Genomic DNA, 23,357 nt, shown 5'->3' with positions numbered 1-23,357 from the left:
GGAATGAGAAATGGTTTCGGAACATCTCTACACTGGATTAAGTTCAATCACTTCAGGTTTCCAGGGATTCTGTGACCTTCAGTGCACGTTAAGGTCATTTTAGTTTGTGCTGCTGTTTCCAGGAGGGAAACTTCTCTTTTCTTTATTGTGCTTCTGTTTTTTCATTATCAGCCGATTGTCAGCGGTGACCTTTGACCCTCCTTTCCCTCTCGGGTGCCAGGTCATCATTGCTCATGATCAATTGCCTTGAATGTGAAACTCAACAACCTTTACGAAGGATTCTGACGTGTGATGAAGACAGAATCCTCACCTCTCCCTTTGAACCTTCCTCTAACCACTTCTACGTTTCTCTCCTGCAGCTTGGCAGCGTCGAAAGAAGCTGCTGCGAGAAAAGCCGCCACTCCGATGCCGCCCTCCGAGTTCCTGGACAAACTCATGGGCAAAGTCTCGGGTTACGACGCCAGAATCCGACCAAACTTTAAAGGTAGGAGTTGCCACCGAGGCTCAGTCGGATAAGACGGGAATGTAGCCAAAACGTTTGTCCTGAAAAGAGCCGGTAATGTTGTGTCTCTGCATTTCATCACCTTCTCTAAATGACGTTTTGAAGGGTTTAGCCAAGATTCTCACCCGCGAAGGTTTGTATTCATTTGTTTTACTGAGAAGAGACGAAGAAAACAAGTATATATATATATTTATATATAATGTTGATATTGATAAAATTCTGTTGCTGTATGTTTAACCTTACAAATGACTCTGGTTGTTCTCAATTTGTTCTCAATCTTCTTCATTTGCCCTTTGCAGTGTACAACAAAGGTAAATCCAGGTGTTAGACCCTGATACCCCCTTCTCTTGACATAACCCCCTGCACCTTTAGCCCCAATCAGACTTTAAGTAAGAAATACTTCAGCTAGCTTAAGTTAGCTTGGTGCTAGTTGGCTACATTCCTTGGTGTCCACACTGTACCCTGAGTGCTTGTTGTGGGGGTCAAGGTAATGTGCCTCTCTCCCACGAGCGTGCCGCTAAATATGATTCATGCTGATGCTGGTTATGATGATAATTTAATATTTAGTGACCTCTCCCTGAATGGAAGCCCCCATAAAGACACATGTCATAGGTTTCTGTACTAAGCTCATTGAGAACACTGGACACTAATAAGTTTAACATTGGAGAACTGGGGCAACCGTCCTTATTTATTAAAGCGTATGAAGAACACAGTAAGTGGAGATGAAGCATCTTTCCAAGGAGTCATTGGAAGAAGCAGAAATATCAGAGCAGTCTCAGACAAAACTGCAGTTTCACCTTTTTATCACTGATCATTAGGGTGAAATATTTCATCTGAGCCTTGTTGCATGTTAATAACTAAGATGCAAGTGATTTATTTTGCTGTATAACTACTTCATCGGCTTCTGAGTGTACAAAATATTGGTGACCTTGCAGTAATAACGGATGTGATGCCTTTTTCTTTTTTTTTTTATCAGCAATAGCAGCATTGACACACTTTTGCTTTTTATGCATCGTTATAGAGGTTTGCAGGTTTTGTTTAAGTTGCTCTGGATATTAACTTTGGTTTAATCAGTAGGAAGAGGTACAGTACATGTGTGATCCCTCTCAGTTTCATCAAGGTGAGAGCAGTGGTTTCTGGGAGGTCTAATTCGACCGAAACACTGATGTAAATGTAGTTTTTAGGTGGATTTAAAGATTCTAATTGGCAATTACACAATCCCTCATTTTAGAATTGTGACATTGGTTTGTTCTAATTGGATTTGTTATCGATGAAGCACTTTTCTTGTGCTCACTCAAACTTTACGATCCACCTCTGGTCTGATTTTGGCAAAAAAAAAAACAGTTAGCCCACAATGAGGGTCAGAGGTCACAGAGGCCGGACAGCCTGTGAACCTCCGCCATTGGAAACTGATCAAACCTGGAGGGGTAATGTATTTTATCTTCTTACTGATTGGTCCCAGCGGTGCCTGCACTCAGGTGTCTTAATATTTTGTACACTGAACACACAGGGAAACAGAAGTGCAGCAGTGGAGCTCAGCTTATATGTCATGCAGCTTTTCTCTTTTCGCCATTGAGGCCGTGATGGTATCAGCCATTATATGGTGATCTTTGTAAGTGGGGCAACTGGGACGGCTGGAAGTGATTTACAGTGACTAAGTGTGTGTTTTTTGTTTAAACCTGCCGCAGCCACAGAACTGCTGCAACCACTCGTCCTTCCTCACGTGAAAGGAATCTGTTCGGGTGTTTTGTGAGGCGTCATCGTCTGCGAGTCCATTTTTGAGACCATTTCCATTTTGTTTTTAAAAAATATGATCATTCCTCGGTTCCGGTTGGCAACGAGTCTGATTCACTGAGTCGAGCGCTGCATCGACCTTTTCAAATCAGGATTTAAACAGGCTGATGTGACGGTTATTTGAATTTATGGCTCTTATGCTTTTTTTCCGTTCTCCTAATGTGATGTAGTCAGAAAAAAGTTGAATGCAGATGAACCTGCTCTCTGGCAGAAGATCAATCCTCCTGATGACATCACTACACTTTCATGATTCACAGAGAATTTTACTTTAATGAATATAAAAATACAAACTTCCCTGATTATGTTTCAGAAAGGGGTCAATCTGTGATGTCGCTGCATCTTCAGGATGATGACAATCTTTTATCTAAGCTGAGTGCGTCGGTCATGTCGATGTTAGCAGACACGATGTGAGTTCCCAGACGTGGCCGTCAGTCACGTCCACAGAGTGGAGAAGCACGAGTTCTCCGAGTCGCTCATTCACGCAGTTCTTCTTGTTCGTACCAGCTAACGACAGCACAGCATTTATCACCTCCATGAAATAAACAGCTTGACAGCTCAAAGGGACAAAACACCGCAGAGTATGAGACGGTGCAAAGGCAAAATGAAGGATTACACAGTTCTCTGGTATTACTAAGTCAACTAGTGTAATAGTACTAGGGTAATACTACTACTGACTATAGGAAGAAGAAGAGGAATGAGACATGGATTGAGTTTAGGGTTTATTTAACATTGATATGTGTAAAATGATCCTTAAAATCAATTGATCAATTGCTTTGTTTGCTACGTAATCAATCACAATCAATTGATCCAAAAAGCATTAGTTATTAGCTTTATAATCTTCTGCAATGATTTGCTGACTTGAAAGATACGTTCGACTTCTCGTTACCTTTCAAGAATCGTACCCACAACTCCTACCTACGCTCTGATGCACTGAAGCGTCACTTGGTCACGTCACATGGGAATTGATCAGAGTTGAAAACCTTCCTGTGGGACTGTGGGACTCTAGTTGATGTGGATCTTTGTCCTGAACCTCCACTAACTGCTGCCAGTGTGGATCATAACAATATGGAAAACTAGAACAGGAGGATCAAGTTGAAAACCATGTTAGAACATGAAAAGTGAGAAGAACTCTAGAACTCCCCATTGGAACGTTTGACTCTCAGGAAGTTTAGGACACGAGAGTGTGGCCTGAATGTGGAAAGCTACAGCTACTTAATGGTAAGAGAATAATTAGTTTTCAGGACTTCACTTCCACCTCCTCAGTTTCCTCCTCATCACGTTAGCACGGCTCCTGCTAATTCCTCCGTTCAGCAGCAGCAGCGGTGGATGGAGGGCAGGGAGGGAAACAGCAGAGGGAAGAGATGAGATTTGCCCCGAAGCTACGAATGTGCCAGCATGAAAAGAAATTACACTGATCATGACCGGGGGTCCACTGTGTGGGCAAAAAGCTTCCAATTGATTTAGCAGGTTCCTCCATCAGAGGGAGAGGAGAGCAAACACTCCTGACACATTTAGGACAAGCCATTTATAATCCATGAGTTCATCCGTTCTCTCATTCTCTCCTCCTGCTTTCTCATCCTTTTATTAGTTCTTTGTCCCTCGTGGTTTCTATACTTTCTTCTCTCTATTCTTCCCTCCCTCCTTCATTGACCCCTTCATGCTTTCAAAACTTTCCTAATTCTTTACCTGGCCCCTATTTCCTTCTACCTTTTCCATTATCACAGTCTATTTGTTAATCCGTCCTTTATTCTCGTTCACTCTGGTTTCCACCTGCTTTCTAACTTTCCCTCACAGTCCAACTCTTTTTAGTTTGTGTCCTTTCCTTAAACATTATTGTTGTATCTTTCAGTTTCTTTCAGTTTTCATTTGCCACGTTTCTTGTTTTTCCCCTGCCACCCTGCCTACAAGGGTTTTCTCCATCCAACTAATGTCCATTTTCCTCTTGCACGTCAAATAGACCCTGTACACACCTGGTGTTAACCTGTGGTTTATGTGATGCGATCACAAGCAGACAGCTCTAAGTGCACGTGTCGCTATCCGATCACCACAGACCACGTTCTGAGGTGGTCTGGTCCACATGTGAAGGACCTTCCACTCAGCTGACGTCCTCTGAGCTGCTGCAGTTTCCCCTTTTCTCTTCTCGTTGGTTTGTTTGTAACCACGATATCGACACTGATCACCACATAATGACCGATACTTTTATTGAATCGGTAAAATCTTTCATCAGAGCTGCTCGAGATTGAGATCCTGACTCGTCTATCTACCTCTCACACACACACACACACACACTCGTTACATCGGACACATCTGTAAACTCAGACTCAAAACAACATCGTCAAAACCAACACACATGACGTACGTGTTAATTTGCATGTAGCGCGGGGAAGTGAGATCCGACCACAGGAGCCGTTAACGCCAGGTGTGAACACACGTACTTAACGCTCGCCACTTGTGATCGGATCTCTCAGGACGGGTGTTAACACCAGGTGTAAACGGAGTCTCCTCCCCTTCTTCCTCCCTCCCCTCGTCCCTCCCCGGCCTTGTTTACCCATTCCACTGATTCGTGAAACAAATTGGACTCCTTTGACCTGGATGAGCAGGCGGGCGGCTCACAGAGCAGAACCGACACCGTGCAGTTCCAATGAGAGATGTGGTAGAACAGCAGCACCAGGCCTTTCTGATCGGCTCGCTCTGGTAATGACTGGTCACATGGCGGCGTACAGATAAATATATATGAGAGAGAGAGAGAGAGAAGCACTGAGGGGAAGGTGTGTGTGTGTGTGTGTGTGTGTGTGTGTGTGTGTGTGTGTGTGTGTGTGTGTGTGTGTGTGTGTGTGTGTGTGTGTGTGTGTGTGTGTGTGTGTGTGTGTGAGTGCACACACTTGATGAATGGCACAGACTACAGCTGCGACTCCCCTCTCTCTCGTCGCCATAACCTTGTCCTTCATCATCACTCAAGCTGAGCGGCACCGAGGACGATGGCTCCAAGTTCAGCTTCTGGTTTGAAGCTGAACCAGAACGAGCCGCTCGCTCGTCGGCTATCTAACGTCGTCACCACTTTACTGCCCCCCCCCCATCTACCATCTCCATCTCCATCTCCGCCTGCGAGACAGGAATAGGTGAAAATAACCTTAATGCGTCTGCAACCTCAACCTCTCGTCTATGTCAGCAGCTTTTCGTTTTCAGCCGTGTCGAAAAGCCACAGAAAGTTGCCTGATCTCGGGTTTGCATCTTCGGAAGCAATCCTTTTATTTCACGCTGCTCCCACGGCTGGTTTGGCAAAGCTCGCTCCTCTCTCTCTCTGCTCTTAAATCCCAGTGATGATGAGTGTAAAAGAAAAAAAACTCAAACACAGCCTCCGGTGAAGATCCACATCTTCGTCACTTCGCCTCTCGAGCAGACACGAGTAAATATACAACGTACGGCAGTATATTTGCTTGTTACTACAGAAAGCAACACTACATCCTACACCACACTCCTCCTCCTCACCCTCCCTGTTGCTCTCTGCACCTCCTTTTCTCCTTGCCGGGGTTGAATGTGACGAGGTGGGACTGTAGTTATTAGCTGTCAGAGCTTGACGTTCATTTGGTGTTATCAGCACTTATCTAATGGCTACTTAATGGGATTAATGGGCATATGGTAATGAGCGTGGGGTGGAGGAATGGCTGCGGGTAAAAAAGAAAAATGGAAGCGAGAGGGAGGGCGAGTTAAAGAGGGGGTTATGGGGAGGAAGGTAGCATTGCAAGCGGTTAACCAACTTGCAGCGATTTGCTTACGACAGGAGATTGGAAAGAACTGCAGATGGCAAAAGTGCAATCCAGGGTTTCACACTGCTCAGGATGTATTCCACGAGCTTAGCGCCAGTATTTTGATGCTAACACAGTTCCCAGTGGGCTTAAAGTATTCCTCAGTTATTTTTAACATTTGCAGCAGACGTGAATAAGCAGCAAACTGTAATATCCACCCCCCCCCCCTCCGTCCGTCCTCTTAATGCTTTCCACTGGAGGGAGGGGACACCCTTGCTCGGAGGAAGGTCCTCTAGCTCTTTATGTATTCTAGGTAATGGCCCCATACTTTCCAAGCCAGGAAATTTGGATGGGGACTATATTGCACGGAGCGAGGAATTTTAATGTCATCTCAGAGGTGACTCTCCCCTGAGTTATGACAAAAATATTGATCATGCTTCAATGTCTAGCGAGAGGAGGCGGAACGGCAAGGGCAGCGAAGAGAGGAATATTGAATGGGGTAATGGTAAAAGGCAGCCAATTGTGCGAGGGCACTCAAGACGAACTGAGAGAGAGACTGATACGGGGGGGGGGTGGCGGGGAGGGGAACGGACGAATGAAATGAAACAAGGATGCTCGCTCTGATTTTTTGCAGCCAAAGGTAGCAGCTGAAGTCTGAAAGTGAAATCATCAGGCTGCAATTGGAGCAGAGTCAAATGAGCCGTGTTGTCAAAATGAGTGAACTCCATTTCTCTCCAGTCCCACAGTTTGCTATAAATACCTCACGTCGTTATTGTTTCTCCTCAGTCTGAGGACGGCACGAACGTGGAATCCCTTCAGCTCGGGGCGATGTAAAGCTAATGTGGGATCTGTAAGAAGAGTTGACGGCTTCATTACTCCGTCTTCCTCCCTCTGCAGCCCACTGGTCCGTGGCTAATAAGTTTATAAGGAAGGGATTACGGCTTTATAAAAGGCCATTCAGTCCTCCCCTGGAAACCCATCACACCTCTAATTACCAGCTTGGAAAAAAAGTTAAAGCCCATCGCACGGGTGTAAAAAGCCTGATGGAGAGAAGTGTTTACTGCTGTGACACAATCACGGAGGCAGTGAGCTGCTGTTTTCGGTGTCGACATGGCAGACGTGTCTAATAATCGGCTGATGCAGCCTGTGAGAACTCCGGAGGAGAAAGACGGCGAGGGAGAATATCCCTGCTCTCAGTTAACAAAGACCACCTTTGTTTTCCAACACAAAATCAAGGCTTCTGTTGTTGTTGTCGTTTCTACACCTCTTTCCACAAATCCAGGAGAATTGATTCTGCACAGCGCTGGTAATTAGCCGGCATTATGAGATCCCCGCTGCCAGACGAGCGCGGCCCAAAAACAAAAGCTACTGTGGGTTTAATGCCAGGATCAGGTGCTCAGATGTTCGACAGACTGCCCGGCCGCGGGGCTAAGCCAAGGCTTAGCCCTGACACAGAGAGATTGCCATGTGCAGAGGAGGGAGGAAAAATTGCCTTTCATGGATTCAGGCAGATTATAGAGTTTAAGTCACCTGTCTACAACAGTTCATGGTCACAACGAATACTTCCCATCTATCTTAGGAGCCATTTCCCTTCTTTTTTTTTCACGCTGACAATGACAGATTACAATATCGCTCCCAGACTTCTACGCGGCCGGGGTCGCCATCCCTCACAATGGCAGTTGTCAAGTACAGCAAAGCAGGCCGGGCGCCGGTTTACTCCGCTCAATGCGGTTCGGAGGCAAAATAGGACATCCATCAACAAGTCTGAGCCTGAAGGAGAAGAAAGTTCTGCGTACGTAGCTGAGGGAGAATGAAGCTGTTCATTTTTGGGCGAAACTCAAACGTGTGACATTTCTAACTTTTGTTGGGAAAAGAAAAATACATGCGCTGTCAGAGGCCCAGATGTGATCATTACTGAGAAAGCCATTAAAGGCTTGAAGGTCAGAACGAGCTGTACAATGTTTGACCTTTTACATAAGGGAATTTGTGGGACGGCCTTTTCTTATCAAAACCCATGTAGTCATGTCAGTGTATTTTTCATGTCAGTGTATTTTAGTTTGAAAGGTGAAGAGTTCTGGCTCAAAGAACATTGAACCCTTTGTCTTTTTGCTTCTTTTACTCGTACTTCCTGGATGGATCCATCAAACCACAGATTTTCAGACTTTATAGAACAGGCCGTAACTTTCCTGGAGGGAACGGGGGGGGAAAGGCCTTAAATTCCACTTCTGCGACAGAAATATAAATCACTCCCTCTGCAGGATAAAAGTTTCTGTGGAACGACTGGAATTATGTGACCCATTAGGAGGAAGTTGAAGATCTACATTTTTGGGGGAGGGTGGGGGTCGAACCCTTTGTCATTCCGATGGGCTCCATTTCAGCCAAATGACTTCAAATTAATGTCGCCCATTTGAAGCAGGGAGCCGGGTTTCATTTCGGATTTGGGAGATCATTCATCCGTTCATGTGGGGTCACAGCCACGCGTCTGTAGCCGGAGTCCAGGGACAAAGGATCCATTCTGAGGACGTCATTAGTCTGGTTCTTTTCTTCCCGGGAGCCGGTCTTTGTGGAATATGCATCTCACTCATCAACCTGTTGCCCAAAAAGAAAAATAAATCAAAAGTGCAATTCCCTGGAAGGCCGAATGAGGCTACAAATCAAAAGGAAGCCAGTTTGACATGTAGTCTTTGCATTCTCCCTGCCCTCCTCCTCTTCCTCCTCTTTCTCTCTGGCCTCTTGCATCTCCTCTAGTGCATTTTGCTAGTCGTACTTCAGCTCCTGTTGACAGAACTGCATTGCAACCCCTCTTCCTCCCGCTCTCCATCTTAGTGCATCGCCTCTGCAGTATGGCTGTAGATTGTTCCTCTACAGGCTCATGCATCCCCCTCCCTCCCGCTATTGCCTTCAGAGTATGTTGCCCCCTCCCCCAACCCTCCTCCCTGCCCTTCCCGAGTCGACCCCACTGCCACACACTCTCCCACGCTGAGCGTTGGCAGCAGTGCGACACCTTAGATAATCCAGCCTTGCTGTCTTGTTCGCTCCTTGATAGGCAAAGCAGTTGTTTTCCTTAACGAGGACAAACAACGTATAGTTGGTAACGTGTTGTTAGAATTATTCTGTGTTTAATTCTGATCTTTTTTTTATTAGACCCCAAAGGCTCCAAAAATGAAGCTACTCACAAGAAAGGTACTTTCCTTTTCTTTTTCCCTTTTTCTTTTTTTTTGATTCTTCTCTTCTTCCCTGACCATGGTTCTGTCTGTCAATCACTCATGCTCTGATGAGGCGTTTTCCATGAACGTCAGGGAAATGTCTATTTGGTTTATATATATACATATGAATGTATATATATATAAGATATAGAGATGATAATGTACTTCTGTAGGGGTTTTACTGTGATGAAATCTCTCAGGACGTCTGGTGAAATGAGCATTTAAGTATCTGTCAATATTTCAGGTGAATTTCCTGAACTCGTTGTGTTGACACGTTTTTTCCTTAAAAAGAATTCACTCCATTCGTGGCAAAAAGACAAATCGCTGAGTTTATTCCTCAGAAACAGCAGCTTTGCCTCTTTCTGTAAATGTGTCTGACTAAACGAGGTCTTCTCTGAGGACGTCGTGGTCTTTCTCTCCTTCATGAAGACAAATGTTGAGACGCAGCTTGTTTCATTACCTCACATCTCCAGGATCAGTCTGCTGGTCAGAAATACTCCTCGTGTACTTAATTAGAGCTGATCTGACATCAGGTTTATGACACTGGGGAACTCCTGCACAAGGAAAATCAAAGGACATGAGACTCGAATGCCAAGTTGAACAAAACCTCCACTTGCTGCCAGATTCTGGTGCAAAGACAATGAGTCATTTGTGATCTTAACTATTTAAAGAGTCAATAACTGAAGTATAATACGAGTAGTATTTACAACTGCCTCAGTGTTAATGTTACATAAGCTGTAATAGGACAGACTTATGTTTTCATCATTATTACGAGTGAATATGGTAGATACAGTTCATTTGTACTGAAGTCCAGTCTAGTGTGTAGTAAAACGTGTTGTGTATAATATAAATCTTTGTCATCTTGCAGTACATTGGAGTTCAGTATACTATTTTGCAGTAGAATACAGTAGAAAATACTTCAGTATCTTGCAGTATCTTTCAGTAGAATACAGTACAATAGAGTTTAGTATCTTGCAGTAGAATGTACTTCAGTATCTTGCAGTAGAATGTACTTCAGTATCTTGCAGTAGAATGTACTTCAGTATCTTGCAGTAGAATACGCGTCATTAGAGAAATACCTTTTGTAAACGCTTCCGTCTATTTGTTCTCTGTTGATCCGTGTTGAAGAATCTCTCTCAGCCCATTTGGCTCGTTAGCTTAACATGCTAACGCTCGTAGCACAGCAGGCCCTTTACACAGTGGCTCCTGTCAGTCGTGACTAATGTGTGCGTGGCCCTAATTTGCATGCACAAAGTGGAGGCCGAGGCAGAAACCCCCACACAGCACACACACGCACAGACACACACACACGCACAGACACACACATGCACACACACAGATTTGCACACATCCGGTATGCACAGATACACACAATGGTCCCTCCTGCAATTAGTGCTGCAGGAGTTTCCAGACAATTACAGTCAGCGATGGAGCAAACAGCAGAGGTGATGCACTGGGCAATTGTTTGGGGGCAACACTGCCAGTTACAGTCAACGCAGGTTACATCCTGTATTAAATTATTCAATATTTCCTGGAAACTGAATATTCCTCCGTGTCCACGGCGCCGACGCTGAGGAGATATCGGAGACTCCACCATTGAGACGATGACTGCGCCTCGAGATGATTAAAACACGTGAAGACGGTGGTGCGGATGTGGTCTCTGTGAGTCTGGTGACGCCGGGTGACGGATGCTGTTGAGTGAGACTGTTGGTTTGCAGACTAAAGACCCCAATTACCTCCTGAGCTCATACTCTGCCGGCCAATATTGTCAGCTTCACGGGAGACAACGTTTGGTATTAGCAGGCAGCCGCCCGTCTGCCTGGGGGCTGCTGCGACGCATAACTTACCCACCGGCTCGGGAGGAGAGGCAAGAGCAAGGGAAAAAAAAAACACTGCCGAGCTAATAAGAAACCATTTTTCATTTTAATGTTCAAATAGCAAGAGGAGAATTATAGCTTAAGAAGTTCGGAGATGTGTGAGAGAGGCCGGTGATGTCAAACTTCATCTCATAATATAACGAGTGGAGGTTTTATCAGGAACAGGCAGAAAAACAAATGTGTGTAATTACCACAATGTCATTTTCATAGTGATTTGTTTTGGTTTGCTGGTTATAATTAAACTACCCAGAGACTTTAAAGTGATTCTAGTGATTAACTGTTGGAAACTCAACAATAAGCAGAACAAAACTATAGAGAACAGAAAGTCAGGGTGAGGATATGAATGTTAATTTGGGGATAAATAGAGAAATACAAGTAATAATATTCAGTGTTTGACTATTTATCAATGAAAAGGAAATATTTTAGTCTATGCGATGACAAATCTGACTTTTGATTTGCTGAATTAGCCTGAAACATTTCTGTCTCGCTACTTGATGCAAAGACGTTTTCACACTCGTGTAATCAGATTTTCTCAGTCAAGTCAAATTATTCATAGAATATTAAAAACTACAGGAGTTGAGTCAAAGCTCTTTGCAAAGGAAAAACAATCCAAGAGAAATGTCCAATAAAAGGAAATTAGATTTTAATGAGGGATGTTAACATAAGACAGAATCAGGCTGAATTAAAAGCAAGATTAAAACTGCAGGATTTTAAGTGAGACCATTGAGAACTTCGTAGACAGTAGTGGTATTTTAATATCAATTCCAAATTTAATTGGGAGCCAGTGCGAGGTTTTCAAGATGGGAGTAATATGTTGTATTTCTTTAGTACCAGTAAGAAGTATTTGGACCTTTAGTAATCGAGAACTGGAATTGAACAGATCCATGTGCAGAAAAGAGTGGATGGTGTTTTTCACTTTAATTCAACTCTGACGAAACCTCAATCATTTCCCTCTTTGTTCTTAAAGTATAAAAATGTTTTAATATATTTAACTTTAACTCCTCGTCTTCCCAGTGTCCTCACTGGTCTTTCCTCTGTCGGTTCTGATGAAATGATGAGCTCCACCAACGTGCTCCGGAGTAAAACGTGATCATTTATCACTAAGGTCCCTCGAACCTTTTTACATTCACACTCGCTCTTTATCATCAGAAATCATTTCTCTTCCTCCACAGTAACGTGCAGGCTCATCGTTTTACTCCGGATCGGCTTCGGACGACTTTGATGGAAATGTCTCAGAGTTCAGAAGAGAGAGGAGGAGACGTGGAGGCAAAACATATTAGATTAATGTGGAGGGAAGAGAGGACGATGTAATAGGCCGGAGAAGAGGAGAAGAGGGGGATGGGAGACGAGGGAAGGAGAGGAATGGATTTGGCAAATCTGAGGGAAGAATATATAGCAAAGAAAATGGTAATGAAGAAAATTAGATTGTGTGTTCAGAAAGAAAGAAAGACAAATAAAATAAGAGGAAAGAAACTAAATTACAGGACAGGAGACGACAGGACGTCAGAGTAAAGATGAGCGAGAGAAGTCAAAGTGAAAGGACGAGAATATCAAGGAAAAGAAAGTAGGAAACGAAAGGTATAAAAAAAGAAGGCAAGGACACGACAAGAAGGACAAATTAAAGAGGAAACAATAAAGAAAAAGAACCACGACAGCAGTCGAACAAATCAATGTAGAGACCAGAAGCCGAGTGCCTGCATGCCAGAGAAAGAAAGTCGTCATCGAGGAGGAGACGTGGGAGGAAGGGGGGACGAGAGGAGAGAGAAGAAGGGGACACACAGGAAGAGGGAGGAGGTGGAGGATTGTGGGGGTGAGAGGAGATTTCTCTTCCAGCGTGTTCAGCAGAATCCAGTCGACAGGTCAGAGCCCGGAGCCCGAAGCCCGAAGCCTCGGCCGCCGCCGCCGCCGCCGCCGCCGTCTCATCCCTGATTAGAGCCTCTGCTCCTCCTGTTGTGGAACGTTCAGCACATATCACAGACAACTCACCTCCTCACACTCGTGCTTTATGCAGATTAATGTTAGGCCAAGGGATATTTGTAAGGATCCCGGGTTCTCCTCTCCCCCTCGGCGGCGTGCACCGGGCCTGAGGATTCAATCCGCCTCTGTAGATTTATGCTCATCCGGACGCCCGGCCGCATGGAGGACGGCTGTGTAATATGATTGCATAGTGCTTCGGAGAGGTGACACTTTAATGCGAGGACTGCAGGTTGGAGCATATTGCGGTTATGTTACTTTTTTTTTATTGAGAGCAGGAAAAAAAAATTGCAGCTATGTAGATTTATGCTTATCCAAGTGGCCTGTCTCATGGTGAACACCTTTATAATGTGATTGCACAGGGCTGCAGAAAGCCAACGCTGCAGAATGATTACTGCAGGCTGGAGCACATACTGTGGTTTTACTGAATGTAAAGCAGAATATCCCCCCCACATAGATTAATTCCCATCCAAGTGGCCTATTTTGCAGAGTATAATATGGCGGCGTGGCGCTTCAGAGAGGAAACACTCGGGTGTGTTTGCAGGGCTTTCCTTGATTCCAGCAAATCCTCAAAGCTACATGACAAAACGATTCAGTTCGCCCCGGAATGTGCGGCTTTCCCGTTTCTCGCCTGCTACGGGAAAACAGTCGGGCGACATTTAGACAAGTCAAACCACGTGGTGGAGATAAAAATAGATTGTTTTTTTGTGCACGAGTGGAAACATAATCTGAGCCCCAGCTATTTAAGGCAAAGGTTGGTAATCCTGGAAAAGCAAGAGCAGGCTGCTCCTTAAAAAATGTGACAGACATCTCCTGCCTCCTGTCGGCTGGTTGTCCAGATCACTGTGTGTTTAACTTCAGCTCAGTTTGTCGAGTTTTCTGAACCACTGAAAATTTTAATTCTGAAACATTAAACTAACTTCTGAATTATCTGGAACGTGGAAAAACACAGTGATATCATTTGGACCTGTTTTATCAGTGAGGTCGCAAGAAGGAGTGCATGTATTATCTCTCGTGTGTTTGAGGGATAAGTTGAGGGGGTGGAGTGTGTGTGTGTGTGTGGGCGTGGGCGTGGGTGGATGTGTGCGTGCAACACTAATCTCACATGACTATCTACCTTCCTCTCAAGATGATTAAAAGCATCGAGCTAACAGCGGAGTATCACGACACACCCTTAAATCACACACTGATTTATTGAGTAGATGACTTCCACACACTCTCTTACACACACACACACACACACACACACACACGCACTTAATGTAAACAGCCTATCTACACAATCAGGCAAACAAAAAATGCAAATTACAAGCAGGAAGGATAAAGCAAACACACACTCGTGGTCACGTGCACAGAAAGTATCGTGCAAACATATCTCTGCTTTATTCATTCACATACACAATCACGCCGTGTGCAGCATCACTTCCTCTCGGTAATCCAGTGGAATAAAGCTCCTGTCATCTCGTCTCTGTCGCCGTGGACCTGCTATTGATTCCTGTTGCTCTGCAGTCAGGCGGCTGCCAGCCTGTCATGTCCCCCCATCATTCAAACCCTGGCCTGGAAAGACCTGGACGAGCACTGGTTCTCCAAAGACCCGGTTTAATGTCTGCTCCTTATTATGGAGGAAAAGCAGTTGACTTAGCACCTTCATATTTTTAGTAGCGTTGTTATTCTCTTTATGATGGAAGAAACTTTTAAAATGTCAGGTTTTAGCGTCAGCCCCTAAGAATCAAAGGATGAGCTTTGTTCGTTTCTTTCTGCGACTTTCAGACCGACTGCAGAGCTTAAATATGTGACCAGAGGGACGTGGCCGGAGAATAAATAAACATGATGTAGCTTTCACCCACTGTCTAAAGACGAAGGATTCATCTCCACCTGCTCCCGCTATTCAGAAATCAAACCAAAAGGTCCAGGATACGAGTCTTCTTACATGAAAAATTCATTGATGCAGCACTTTTCAAAACAGCTGTCAAAACAATACAAAACATCAAATACAACAGTGTCATTTGAAATCCAACACACATATACTCTATATATAATACATCATTTAAAAGTTATAGCAAACACTTCAAGTAAAAGCCTTTCGGTGAAAGTCTGTTATGAGAGATGATTTAAAAACGAATTTAATTCCAAGTTAAAGTCTTCCAGTGGGTTGGGGCCGACAAATCTGCATATATTTCATAAATTAACTCATTAAAACCAGCACCTACCTAAAAACATTGATTTGACAATTATTCCTATCTACTAACGTGGAGGAGGCAGAACAACATCTGAATATTTATCACCTTGACAGACATCAGGACATTTCTCTGCTTATACTCCGCTGATGGATCGAAAGATAGAACGATAATAAGAAAGATACAAGAAAACAAATATTTCCACTGCAAACACACAGTCACAATCACGTCGTGCAGAGGAACTGAAAACGCTCCGAGGCACGGATGGCAATTTTGAGTAAATATGCAAACACACAGACACACAGACACACACACACACACACAGACACACACAGCCTCAGGTGCTTTCCTGACCGGGCTGCTACGCACCCATCCATCTCTCCATCCTCTCCTCTGCTCTCCTGCCTCCCACTTTGAATACATTTCATCTCATAATGAAACTCACACACCCTGTGGCTGAAAGACAGAATACGAATGAGACGAAGAATGAGAAAGAGAAACTGATTCGTGGAGTGTGTGTGTGTGTGTGTGGGGGGGAGATGGAGGAAGAGCAGGTGGAGTAAAACATGTCATAATGCTATTTCCCTCCCTCGCTGGGGAGGAAAATTAAGTTTTTCCCTAAAGTTCACTCGGCGGAAGAGGCGATGATGGATGGCGGAATATGTCGGCAGGAGAAAACCGCCATTCCTCATCGCGCCACTCCAATTAAAATGTGACAAGAAGTGTTCCCCCTCGCCACTGATCAACCGCGCTGTTTACTCCCTCGTTTAGAGCTAAAAGGGTTTGGTGTTCTGGAGGAGAAGCCAGGTAGACTCCTTCATGTGTGGGGGAGTAATGAGGGCTGTCCGTGTAAATGAAGAGCGATGGAGCACGGGAACCCGAGAGCTCTGGCATCTGCATGGGAATAAAAGAAATGAACAGGACGCAGACGGAGACAGGTTCTTTATCCCAGGTGCTGGTGTTGCTTTAGAGGAAGTAGACGTAAGGAAGAGATGGGGGAACAAGGCTTGTTTCAATAGTGCTTCATTGTTGTCAGGAGACGGACGTCACTTTCTGCTTCAGCCTCTTTCCTCCTGGAGTCTCGCAGCCTTGATGTGCAACTCCTCTGTTGTCACGTCTGGATGTAATGGAGGAGAAGAGCAGGAGCAGCAGGAGGGAGGTGAAGTTATCCTCCTGTTTTTATACAGACTCGTGCAGTGAACATTTCAAACACGCCCGTTCTCCTGAGTCCATGCTCTGCAGCTACTTGTCATTAGATAATATACGATAAACCTCTCTTCTTATTGTTCGTGTGCTGGACGTTGTGTGCAGAGCGTTTTTATGAACAGTCCATGGTGCAGAGTGAAATAGCGCTCATCCTACCTGGTTTATCTGCAGTGGTTTTTCTTAACTATCAGTGTTTTTCATGAAAAGAAGCTGAATTTGCTTCATTACTGTTCGATGCGTGGCTTCTACATAAGTTATAATAATGTGGACTCAAAATAAAGGCTCGATATGAAGCAGTGCAGGAACAAAACAAACGTTTGGCTTTTACTTTGAAGACAAAGAGGAAGTGATTCCATGAAGGTTGTTGCTATGAAGGAGATAAATTAGCATTCACGCTGGAACCTGGCATGTTTACGTGTAGTGGTTTTTTAATACAGATGTTCATTAACATGCTCTGTCCCTGTCAAGTGAATGATTAAATCAATAAAATTAAAATAATCAAATCATCAAACTGATCTGTATTGCTGGCGAGTTGTTCACGGATCACTAGGGTATTCAAGGATGTAGAAGAAGAAGACGTGTTCACCTCCGTCCACTGTCCCCAGTGACTGGAGGGCGCTGTTTGCCTGTTTATTCACAATTAATTAATATTGAACGTGTTGCGCGTCCAAATCGAAACAAAACCAACACTGTGTGTATTTAATGTTCTATAGTCCAGGATCGGTTTTATGACTTTTCACCAGCGTTGCTTCTCCTTCTCTCTAAGTCGAGTTTAAAGCTCCTGGCGTTTGACAAAATGTTCATTATTTCACTGTTTCACCAGCGAGTCGGGAGATTTATGATCCTCTAATGTTCCCAGTTCCATTTTTTTTTCCTCAACTCTCGCCAGCTCTGCTCTCTCGCTGATGTTTATTCATGGAGGATGAGAACAGAATCATCACCTCCTCGGCTGTCGTGTGCGGCCGCGATGGATAAAAAACAGACCGACGCTCTGCTTCTCTTTCCAACTCCCCTTCCCTCAGAACCGTGTTCCTCAACTTCCACGAGGATGTGCACGGAAAATATATTAGCTCAATAAAAAGTAGAACCGCCTTTCCTCCGACCACACAGCCTACAGACGACGCCCTATAAATATTTAATGTCTCACAGCCATTGTGCTTTTCTTTCTGCTGACGGAAGCTCGGTTGCAGAACAGGCGATGCTGCGTAACTCGGACAATTCTTGGTGTAATTTGTGTTCTGCGACTTTTCTTCCCAGCGCCGGATGAATCCAGCTTCTCTGTCGTGTCTCTGGCTCTGGAGAAAACCAAAGGGTTGAATACATCATCTGAGATCAGGTCTCAGAACCGTGCTGAGGCCTGGTAATGAGACGCACCCCTCTTCGCCACCTATACCTCTTCCCTTCTTGTAAAAGCATTAGGTGAGCTTGATTTATGCAGCACCATTAGTTCCACTTGGTTGTGCCGGTACGCCACAGTGGTGTGATGCTCGTAATGAGGATGTCAGTGGGGAACGGCTGATGGCTTGACCAGTTAATTGGTCCCCCGTTAATGTGGTGCTGATGGTGGCGGGGGGGGGGGGTTTCAGGTTGGTTACGATGAGTCCCCGCAGGCCGACGTGTCGCCGACGATCGCTGGATAAATACGTCTCAGTTCAGATTCGTGGTTTCAGGCTCATTGTGTAGCGTCATTAGCAAAGAGCTCCGCAGAGACAGAGCCTCGGGGAAAGAGGCACAACAACAAAGTTTGGTTCGATGAAGTTTACTCAGATTCTTTTGTTTGATTGATTTCAGTTTGTAGGTTCTTTCGTCTCCTCTCCTTTTAACCTCGGGGCTTTATTTTAATATTTCATTTGGTGAATCTCTTTGGATCAGACTTCAACATTAATTAACAATCGTTAACATGTCGTTAAACCTTGAGTCTGTAATAGTTTGTCTTGTGTTTGTCTTAAGGATCATTTTTGCTGCCTTTACGTACGAATGATCGAACCATCAATGCCCAAGAAGACATTTTGCTGTTGGGTGGAAATTGTTTTTCTGAATTGTTGAACACAGACAGATAAACAGGATTTTAGTTTTTTTTTATTGCCCCCAAAAAATGTTATCAGCGCTTTCTCAAAAACATTTAATTCTTCAAAACCACAAAAGACGATATCACCAAGATGATCTGTTCTGGACTGATGCTGTTTTCAGTGATGATACAAACTGCTCCTGCTTCTTCAGACTTACACGTTATGAAGTGAATTAAAAGAAGTTTGTTCTTTTCCAAAAGGTGAACACCCAGTTCAGTCCTGATGATTCTTAATGAATAAATGCAGACGTGGATTTAAAACCCTGCTCCCACCAACAACATCTGGCAGTTTGACTTCCTGAGCTCATCAAAACTTAAATCTGTTCCTCAGACACGCACTTCATCCCGAGCGTGAAGAGAGCTGAGTGCTCCGGTGAGTCACGTGACTTTTTGTGTGAGAGCCATTGTGGTCTGAGTCACTGGCGGCAGATGGAGCGGGCGCCTCCTCCAGTTGCTGATGACGGCGGCTGCATCAGCGACTCCTGGATTGACGCTGATAAGACCTTTTGTGCCATGTTTGCAAACCAATGTCTGCTCCGCTTTTGTTGCCGTGCATTGAAGTGACGTGATGAATAAAATATGCGTCGGTGGGAGCGTGACTCCGACGTGAGGGCAGGGACGGAGATGGAGACTTCGATTGTGCCGCAGATTCGGCTCCCGAACGACTAAACAAGTTGTTTTCCTCGATGAGAAATCATTTAAAGAACGAACGCTGCCTCGTTGTCGTCTTTTAGCCGCCGTGTCGGGGAGCAGCGATTTCTCCGAGGAATAATTATATGTTCTTTTTGTAAATCTCTTCAGGCTTCATCTGTGTTTACCAGGGTTTTTTTCTGCAAACAGAAAAATAGCTTCCTATTAGAATCAGCCGGTCGTGTTGGATGTAGTTTCTCTCCTTCACTGGCAGCAGTGACGCTCCCTGCAGTTTCCATGCACCTGCTATATCATCCCAACATATGGCTTTTACTGGAGGACAACCTGCTGTTCAGTGGACACTTTAATCCAAAATACATCCAATGTCGTGAGTGGATTTGTGTGAAATAAGAGCCTCTCCGGTGGGAATGAAAAGCTTCGACTTGGAGCAGTGATAGAACCGAACAATATGACACGACGCCGTCTTTTCAAGTGGCTTTAAATTTCATTTGAGGTGGAGACGGGGACGGTGAGACGAGACGATCCCACAGGCGGCTGTTTGAAATCCACAGCTCTGTGTTGCTTCAGTTTAAAAATCACAACAAGGACGAGGTGTTGAGAAAAAGCATCGGGGGAGTTAAAAAGCCCTCAGAACTATTCATCATTAAAAAAAGCAATTAGAGGAATTACTTCCCTGGCAGGTTTATAAGTGTGTCATCTTCATACCGGCTCTATTTAGACCTGTCGAGTCCCTGGACACCGACCAAACACTTCTCTGTGTCACGTCGAGGTGAAAATTGACCAGCGAACAAAATGTAGAATCCACACAGAGGAACCAACATGGTGGATGCATGTGATAATATCTCAAACCATTCGTCCTCATGTTGCAGCAGATGCTTCGTCTCGGGCTCATTTATTATCTTTGAAAACGCTTTGTGCCGTTTGCTCAGCACAAAGGAAACTGTTGTTGTGCATCTGAATCAAGGAATAAAGACACACTAGTGGATTTTAGTGCAGCTCAGTGTTGCATGTTTTAGATTTGTTTAGGTGTAAACACACATAAGGAAATATAGAAGATATATTAAACAGTTAAAATACACAGAACAGCTGAATTGATTATTCTAATTCACTGATTTACAATTTTGTGAAGAATAGTTTTTTGCAGATGCTTTAAAACGTCCAGAAGCAAATGAAGACTTAAATTATTATTTTAGAGACGAAGTGAATCCAAGCAGAAGCCTCTGATCTATTCAAAGATCACAGACGGGCACAGACAGTTTGTAAACCTCTTGCTGTGTGAGTCACGTGGACTCGGGGCTCAGGGACGGGGGTGGGGGGTTCGTTCAGTCAGAGGCTGCAGGAGGAAGAAGTGCTGAGCGGCCGAGTCGAGCTGCTTCTCTCATCCTGCTTTATTGCTGTTGTCACTTGTTCTTAATGAAAGTGGAGTTCAGCTGGAGAAGGAGGAGGTTATTTTTTATTATCAGCAGGACGAGAGCAGTGTGTGTGTGTCTGTGTGTGTGTGTGTGTGTGTGTGCGTGTGCGTGTGTGTGTGGTGCGTGTGCGTGTGTGTGTGTCTGTTAAAACAGTCAAAATTATGCTTTTAATAGTGTGTAGTAGCACTGTATTGATAATTTATTAAGGTTAATATTCTTTAAAATATATTGACTTATTTAAGTAACAGCATTAAAAGGTTTGACCACTTGTACGTACATTTACAAATTATTATAAAACAGGAAATTAAACAGAACATTTAAAGCTCCAGCCACTGTACCACCGCGCCGCCCATTAAGAAATCAAGCCTGGCAAATGTCATTATTATAAATGTAAACAGTATGAGACACAATTAGAAAACTAATGCTGCTTAAACCTCCTTAATTATAAGACCAACGAATATGATAAGAAGGATTGAATTCATTTTTATTCAAGAGGCGAGGGCACATTGTGTCCTCACAAGTGGAAGTATAGACGTATATGAGTGTGTGAGTGTGTGTGTGTCTGTGTGTGTCGAGCTGCACACACACACACACACACAGACACACACACTGATGCACACTTACAGCTACAGTAACCTGTGAGTCACTCTGCCAGCCTGTCCTCCATGATGCTTAATGAGCTGTCTCTGCATTCTCCTCCCTGTCGTCTTCTGCTGCTGCTGCACCTCCGTCTTCTGTTTTTATTGGAAAGCTATAAAGTAAAACTGTCTCTCTCTCCTTCTCTCCTTCACTGGCTGGTTATTAAACCGGCGGCTGTAGCAGGAGAGAGGGAGCGAAGCAGGAGGAGGAGGAGGAGGAGGAGGAGGAGGTTTTCTGCTCGCTATCAGCTTCCCCTCCTCCTCGGTTTTTATTTTGCGCCACGCGCCGCGAACGACGTCAAGAAAAGACAAATTATGATATCGCTCCGCTCGCCTCGCTCCTGCCAGAGAGGACTTCGAAGCAGGGATTGTGAACAAAGCCAAGATGCAGAGGAAACGTGTCGGAGCACTTGAGTTAAACCTGAAAAGCCATTCAGAGGGAAAACACAGTGATAATGTAAAACCCGCTGGTTCATGGATAAACCCTCTGATGCACTCAGACATTTAAGAGCTTGTGCTCCCTGGGTCTGTTGAGCCTCTGAGCGTCAGAGTCAGGTCGTCCAGGACAGATCATTATTTACCAGGAGGCCATTTAGAGGCTGTTTATCTGAGAGTGGGTTTGAATAAACAAACAAGAAGGTCGGTGGTTCGATCCCCAGCTCCTCCAGTCTGCATGTTGAAGTCTCCTTCGGTCAGACACCGAACCCCTGACCGAGAGAAAATGAGACTCGAATCCGATTCCTAAATCTGTGAACGTGAAACCAAACCTGGATTTAGTGTCGCACCTTCTCCAGATGCTCAATTTAAAAAAGTGCAGGAAAAGGCTCAGGAGGTTGAGCGGGTCGTCCCCTCGTCTGTTTGTCGGTGGTCCGATCCCCGGCTCCTCCAATCTGCATGTCAAAGTGTCCTTGGGCAAGACATTGACGCCTAAATTGCTCCTGACAGCTGTGCCTGTGTGAATGATTGAGAAGGGTTATATATATTTATACATGCATATATAAATGTATGAATGTGTGTGTGTGAATGGGTGAATTTGATTTATAGAGTCAAGTGGTTGTTAAGATTAGAAAAGTTCTACATAAGTGAAATAACTTTACACTTTATATGATGTAGTGATTGAGTCAGGAAGAAATATTCCTGTTTCCTGCTCCGTCGTCGGAGAAGCCTCTGGTCTGTACAGAACCCAGCATGTGATACTCATTTTAATTATATTATTACATTACACTCTCACGCTCTGATAAATCTAACACAACACAAACAATCTTGTTTTGCAAATAAAAAAATCTGGATGTTCGCACATTTACCCGTGTTGTAATGTGCTGGGGTCACTTTTCGGCTGCTGTACGGTAACAAACTGTTTATATGTTGCTGAGACGATATGAATCCAGAAGAGAATCAACAGTTTATCTGTATGGTTTTATGAATATGTCCAAACGAACATGGAGAATCTAAGGGACTGTTGGACATGTATGTGCTGATAGAACTTTAATTTGTTAATTTCCCCCGTTTTGCTGCCTGTGCACGTTACTACACGTTCTTCTGTCTCAGGGAAAGTACTGTCACCCTTTGCTAATCCAGTACTTTGAGGGACTCTGGAGTATAATCGGCTCATTTGCGTTTCTCCTCAATTTCCTTCTCAGTTTCTTTGACCAGATTCATCCTAATTGCTGTCTTCTTGCCGCAGGGGAACGAAATAGTTTCGGGTGCAAGTGAAGAAACAGTTTCCCGTTGTTTATCTTGGAAAATCTGTGGAAACTAAAAATAGCGGAAGCTTCACAAATAGCAGCGTGGAGGAAAATGTAAATGTGATGTCGTTCATTATCCTTGGAAACGCACACAGAACAAAGTCCGTGGTTCACGTTCCTCCATGTTTGTAGTTTCATGCACTGAATTATGCTGCAGCAGATCAGTGTTGTCACCTTCAACGAGCTTTCAGACGCTGAAGCAAACAGGAAGCTTCCACAGCTCAGACGTCTTTCCACTCTGAAGTAATTCTACCTGCAGCTCTGCAGCTTTCTCACTCTCCCTCTTTCTCCATCAGCAGCAGTTTGCAGCAATTCTCTCTGGAACAAACTCATTTCATCTGCAGCCACAGTTTCATTTGCT

General features: G+C 44.4%; 1 protein-coding gene across 2 annotated transcripts in view; it reads left to right on the top strand.

Moving 5' to 3' along the window:
- Window positions 1-23,357, top strand: part of glra1 (glycine receptor, alpha 1) — an 86,791-nt gene that overhangs the window by 20,131 nt on the left and 43,303 nt on the right. Inside the window, exons 2-4 of one of the 2 annotated variants that reach the window (XM_035162321.2) lie at window positions 360-484; window positions 802-813; window positions 9,187-9,225. In XM_035162321.2, coding sequence (XP_035018212.1) covers window positions 360-484; window positions 802-813; window positions 9,187-9,225 — 176 coding nt within the window. The remainder of the gene's footprint in view (window positions 1-359; window positions 485-801; window positions 814-9,186; window positions 9,226-23,357) is intronic. The other variant, XM_035162322.2, reaches the window with a different exon arrangement.

Source organism: Hippoglossus stenolepis, chromosome 7, assembly GCF_022539355.2.
Source record: "Hippoglossus stenolepis isolate QCI-W04-F060 chromosome 7, HSTE1.2, whole genome shotgun sequence".
In the NCBI taxonomy this organism is placed as follows: domain Eukaryota; kingdom Metazoa; phylum Chordata; class Actinopteri; order Pleuronectiformes; family Pleuronectidae; genus Hippoglossus; species Hippoglossus stenolepis.
This window is presented reverse-complemented; position numbering and strand designations above follow the sequence as displayed.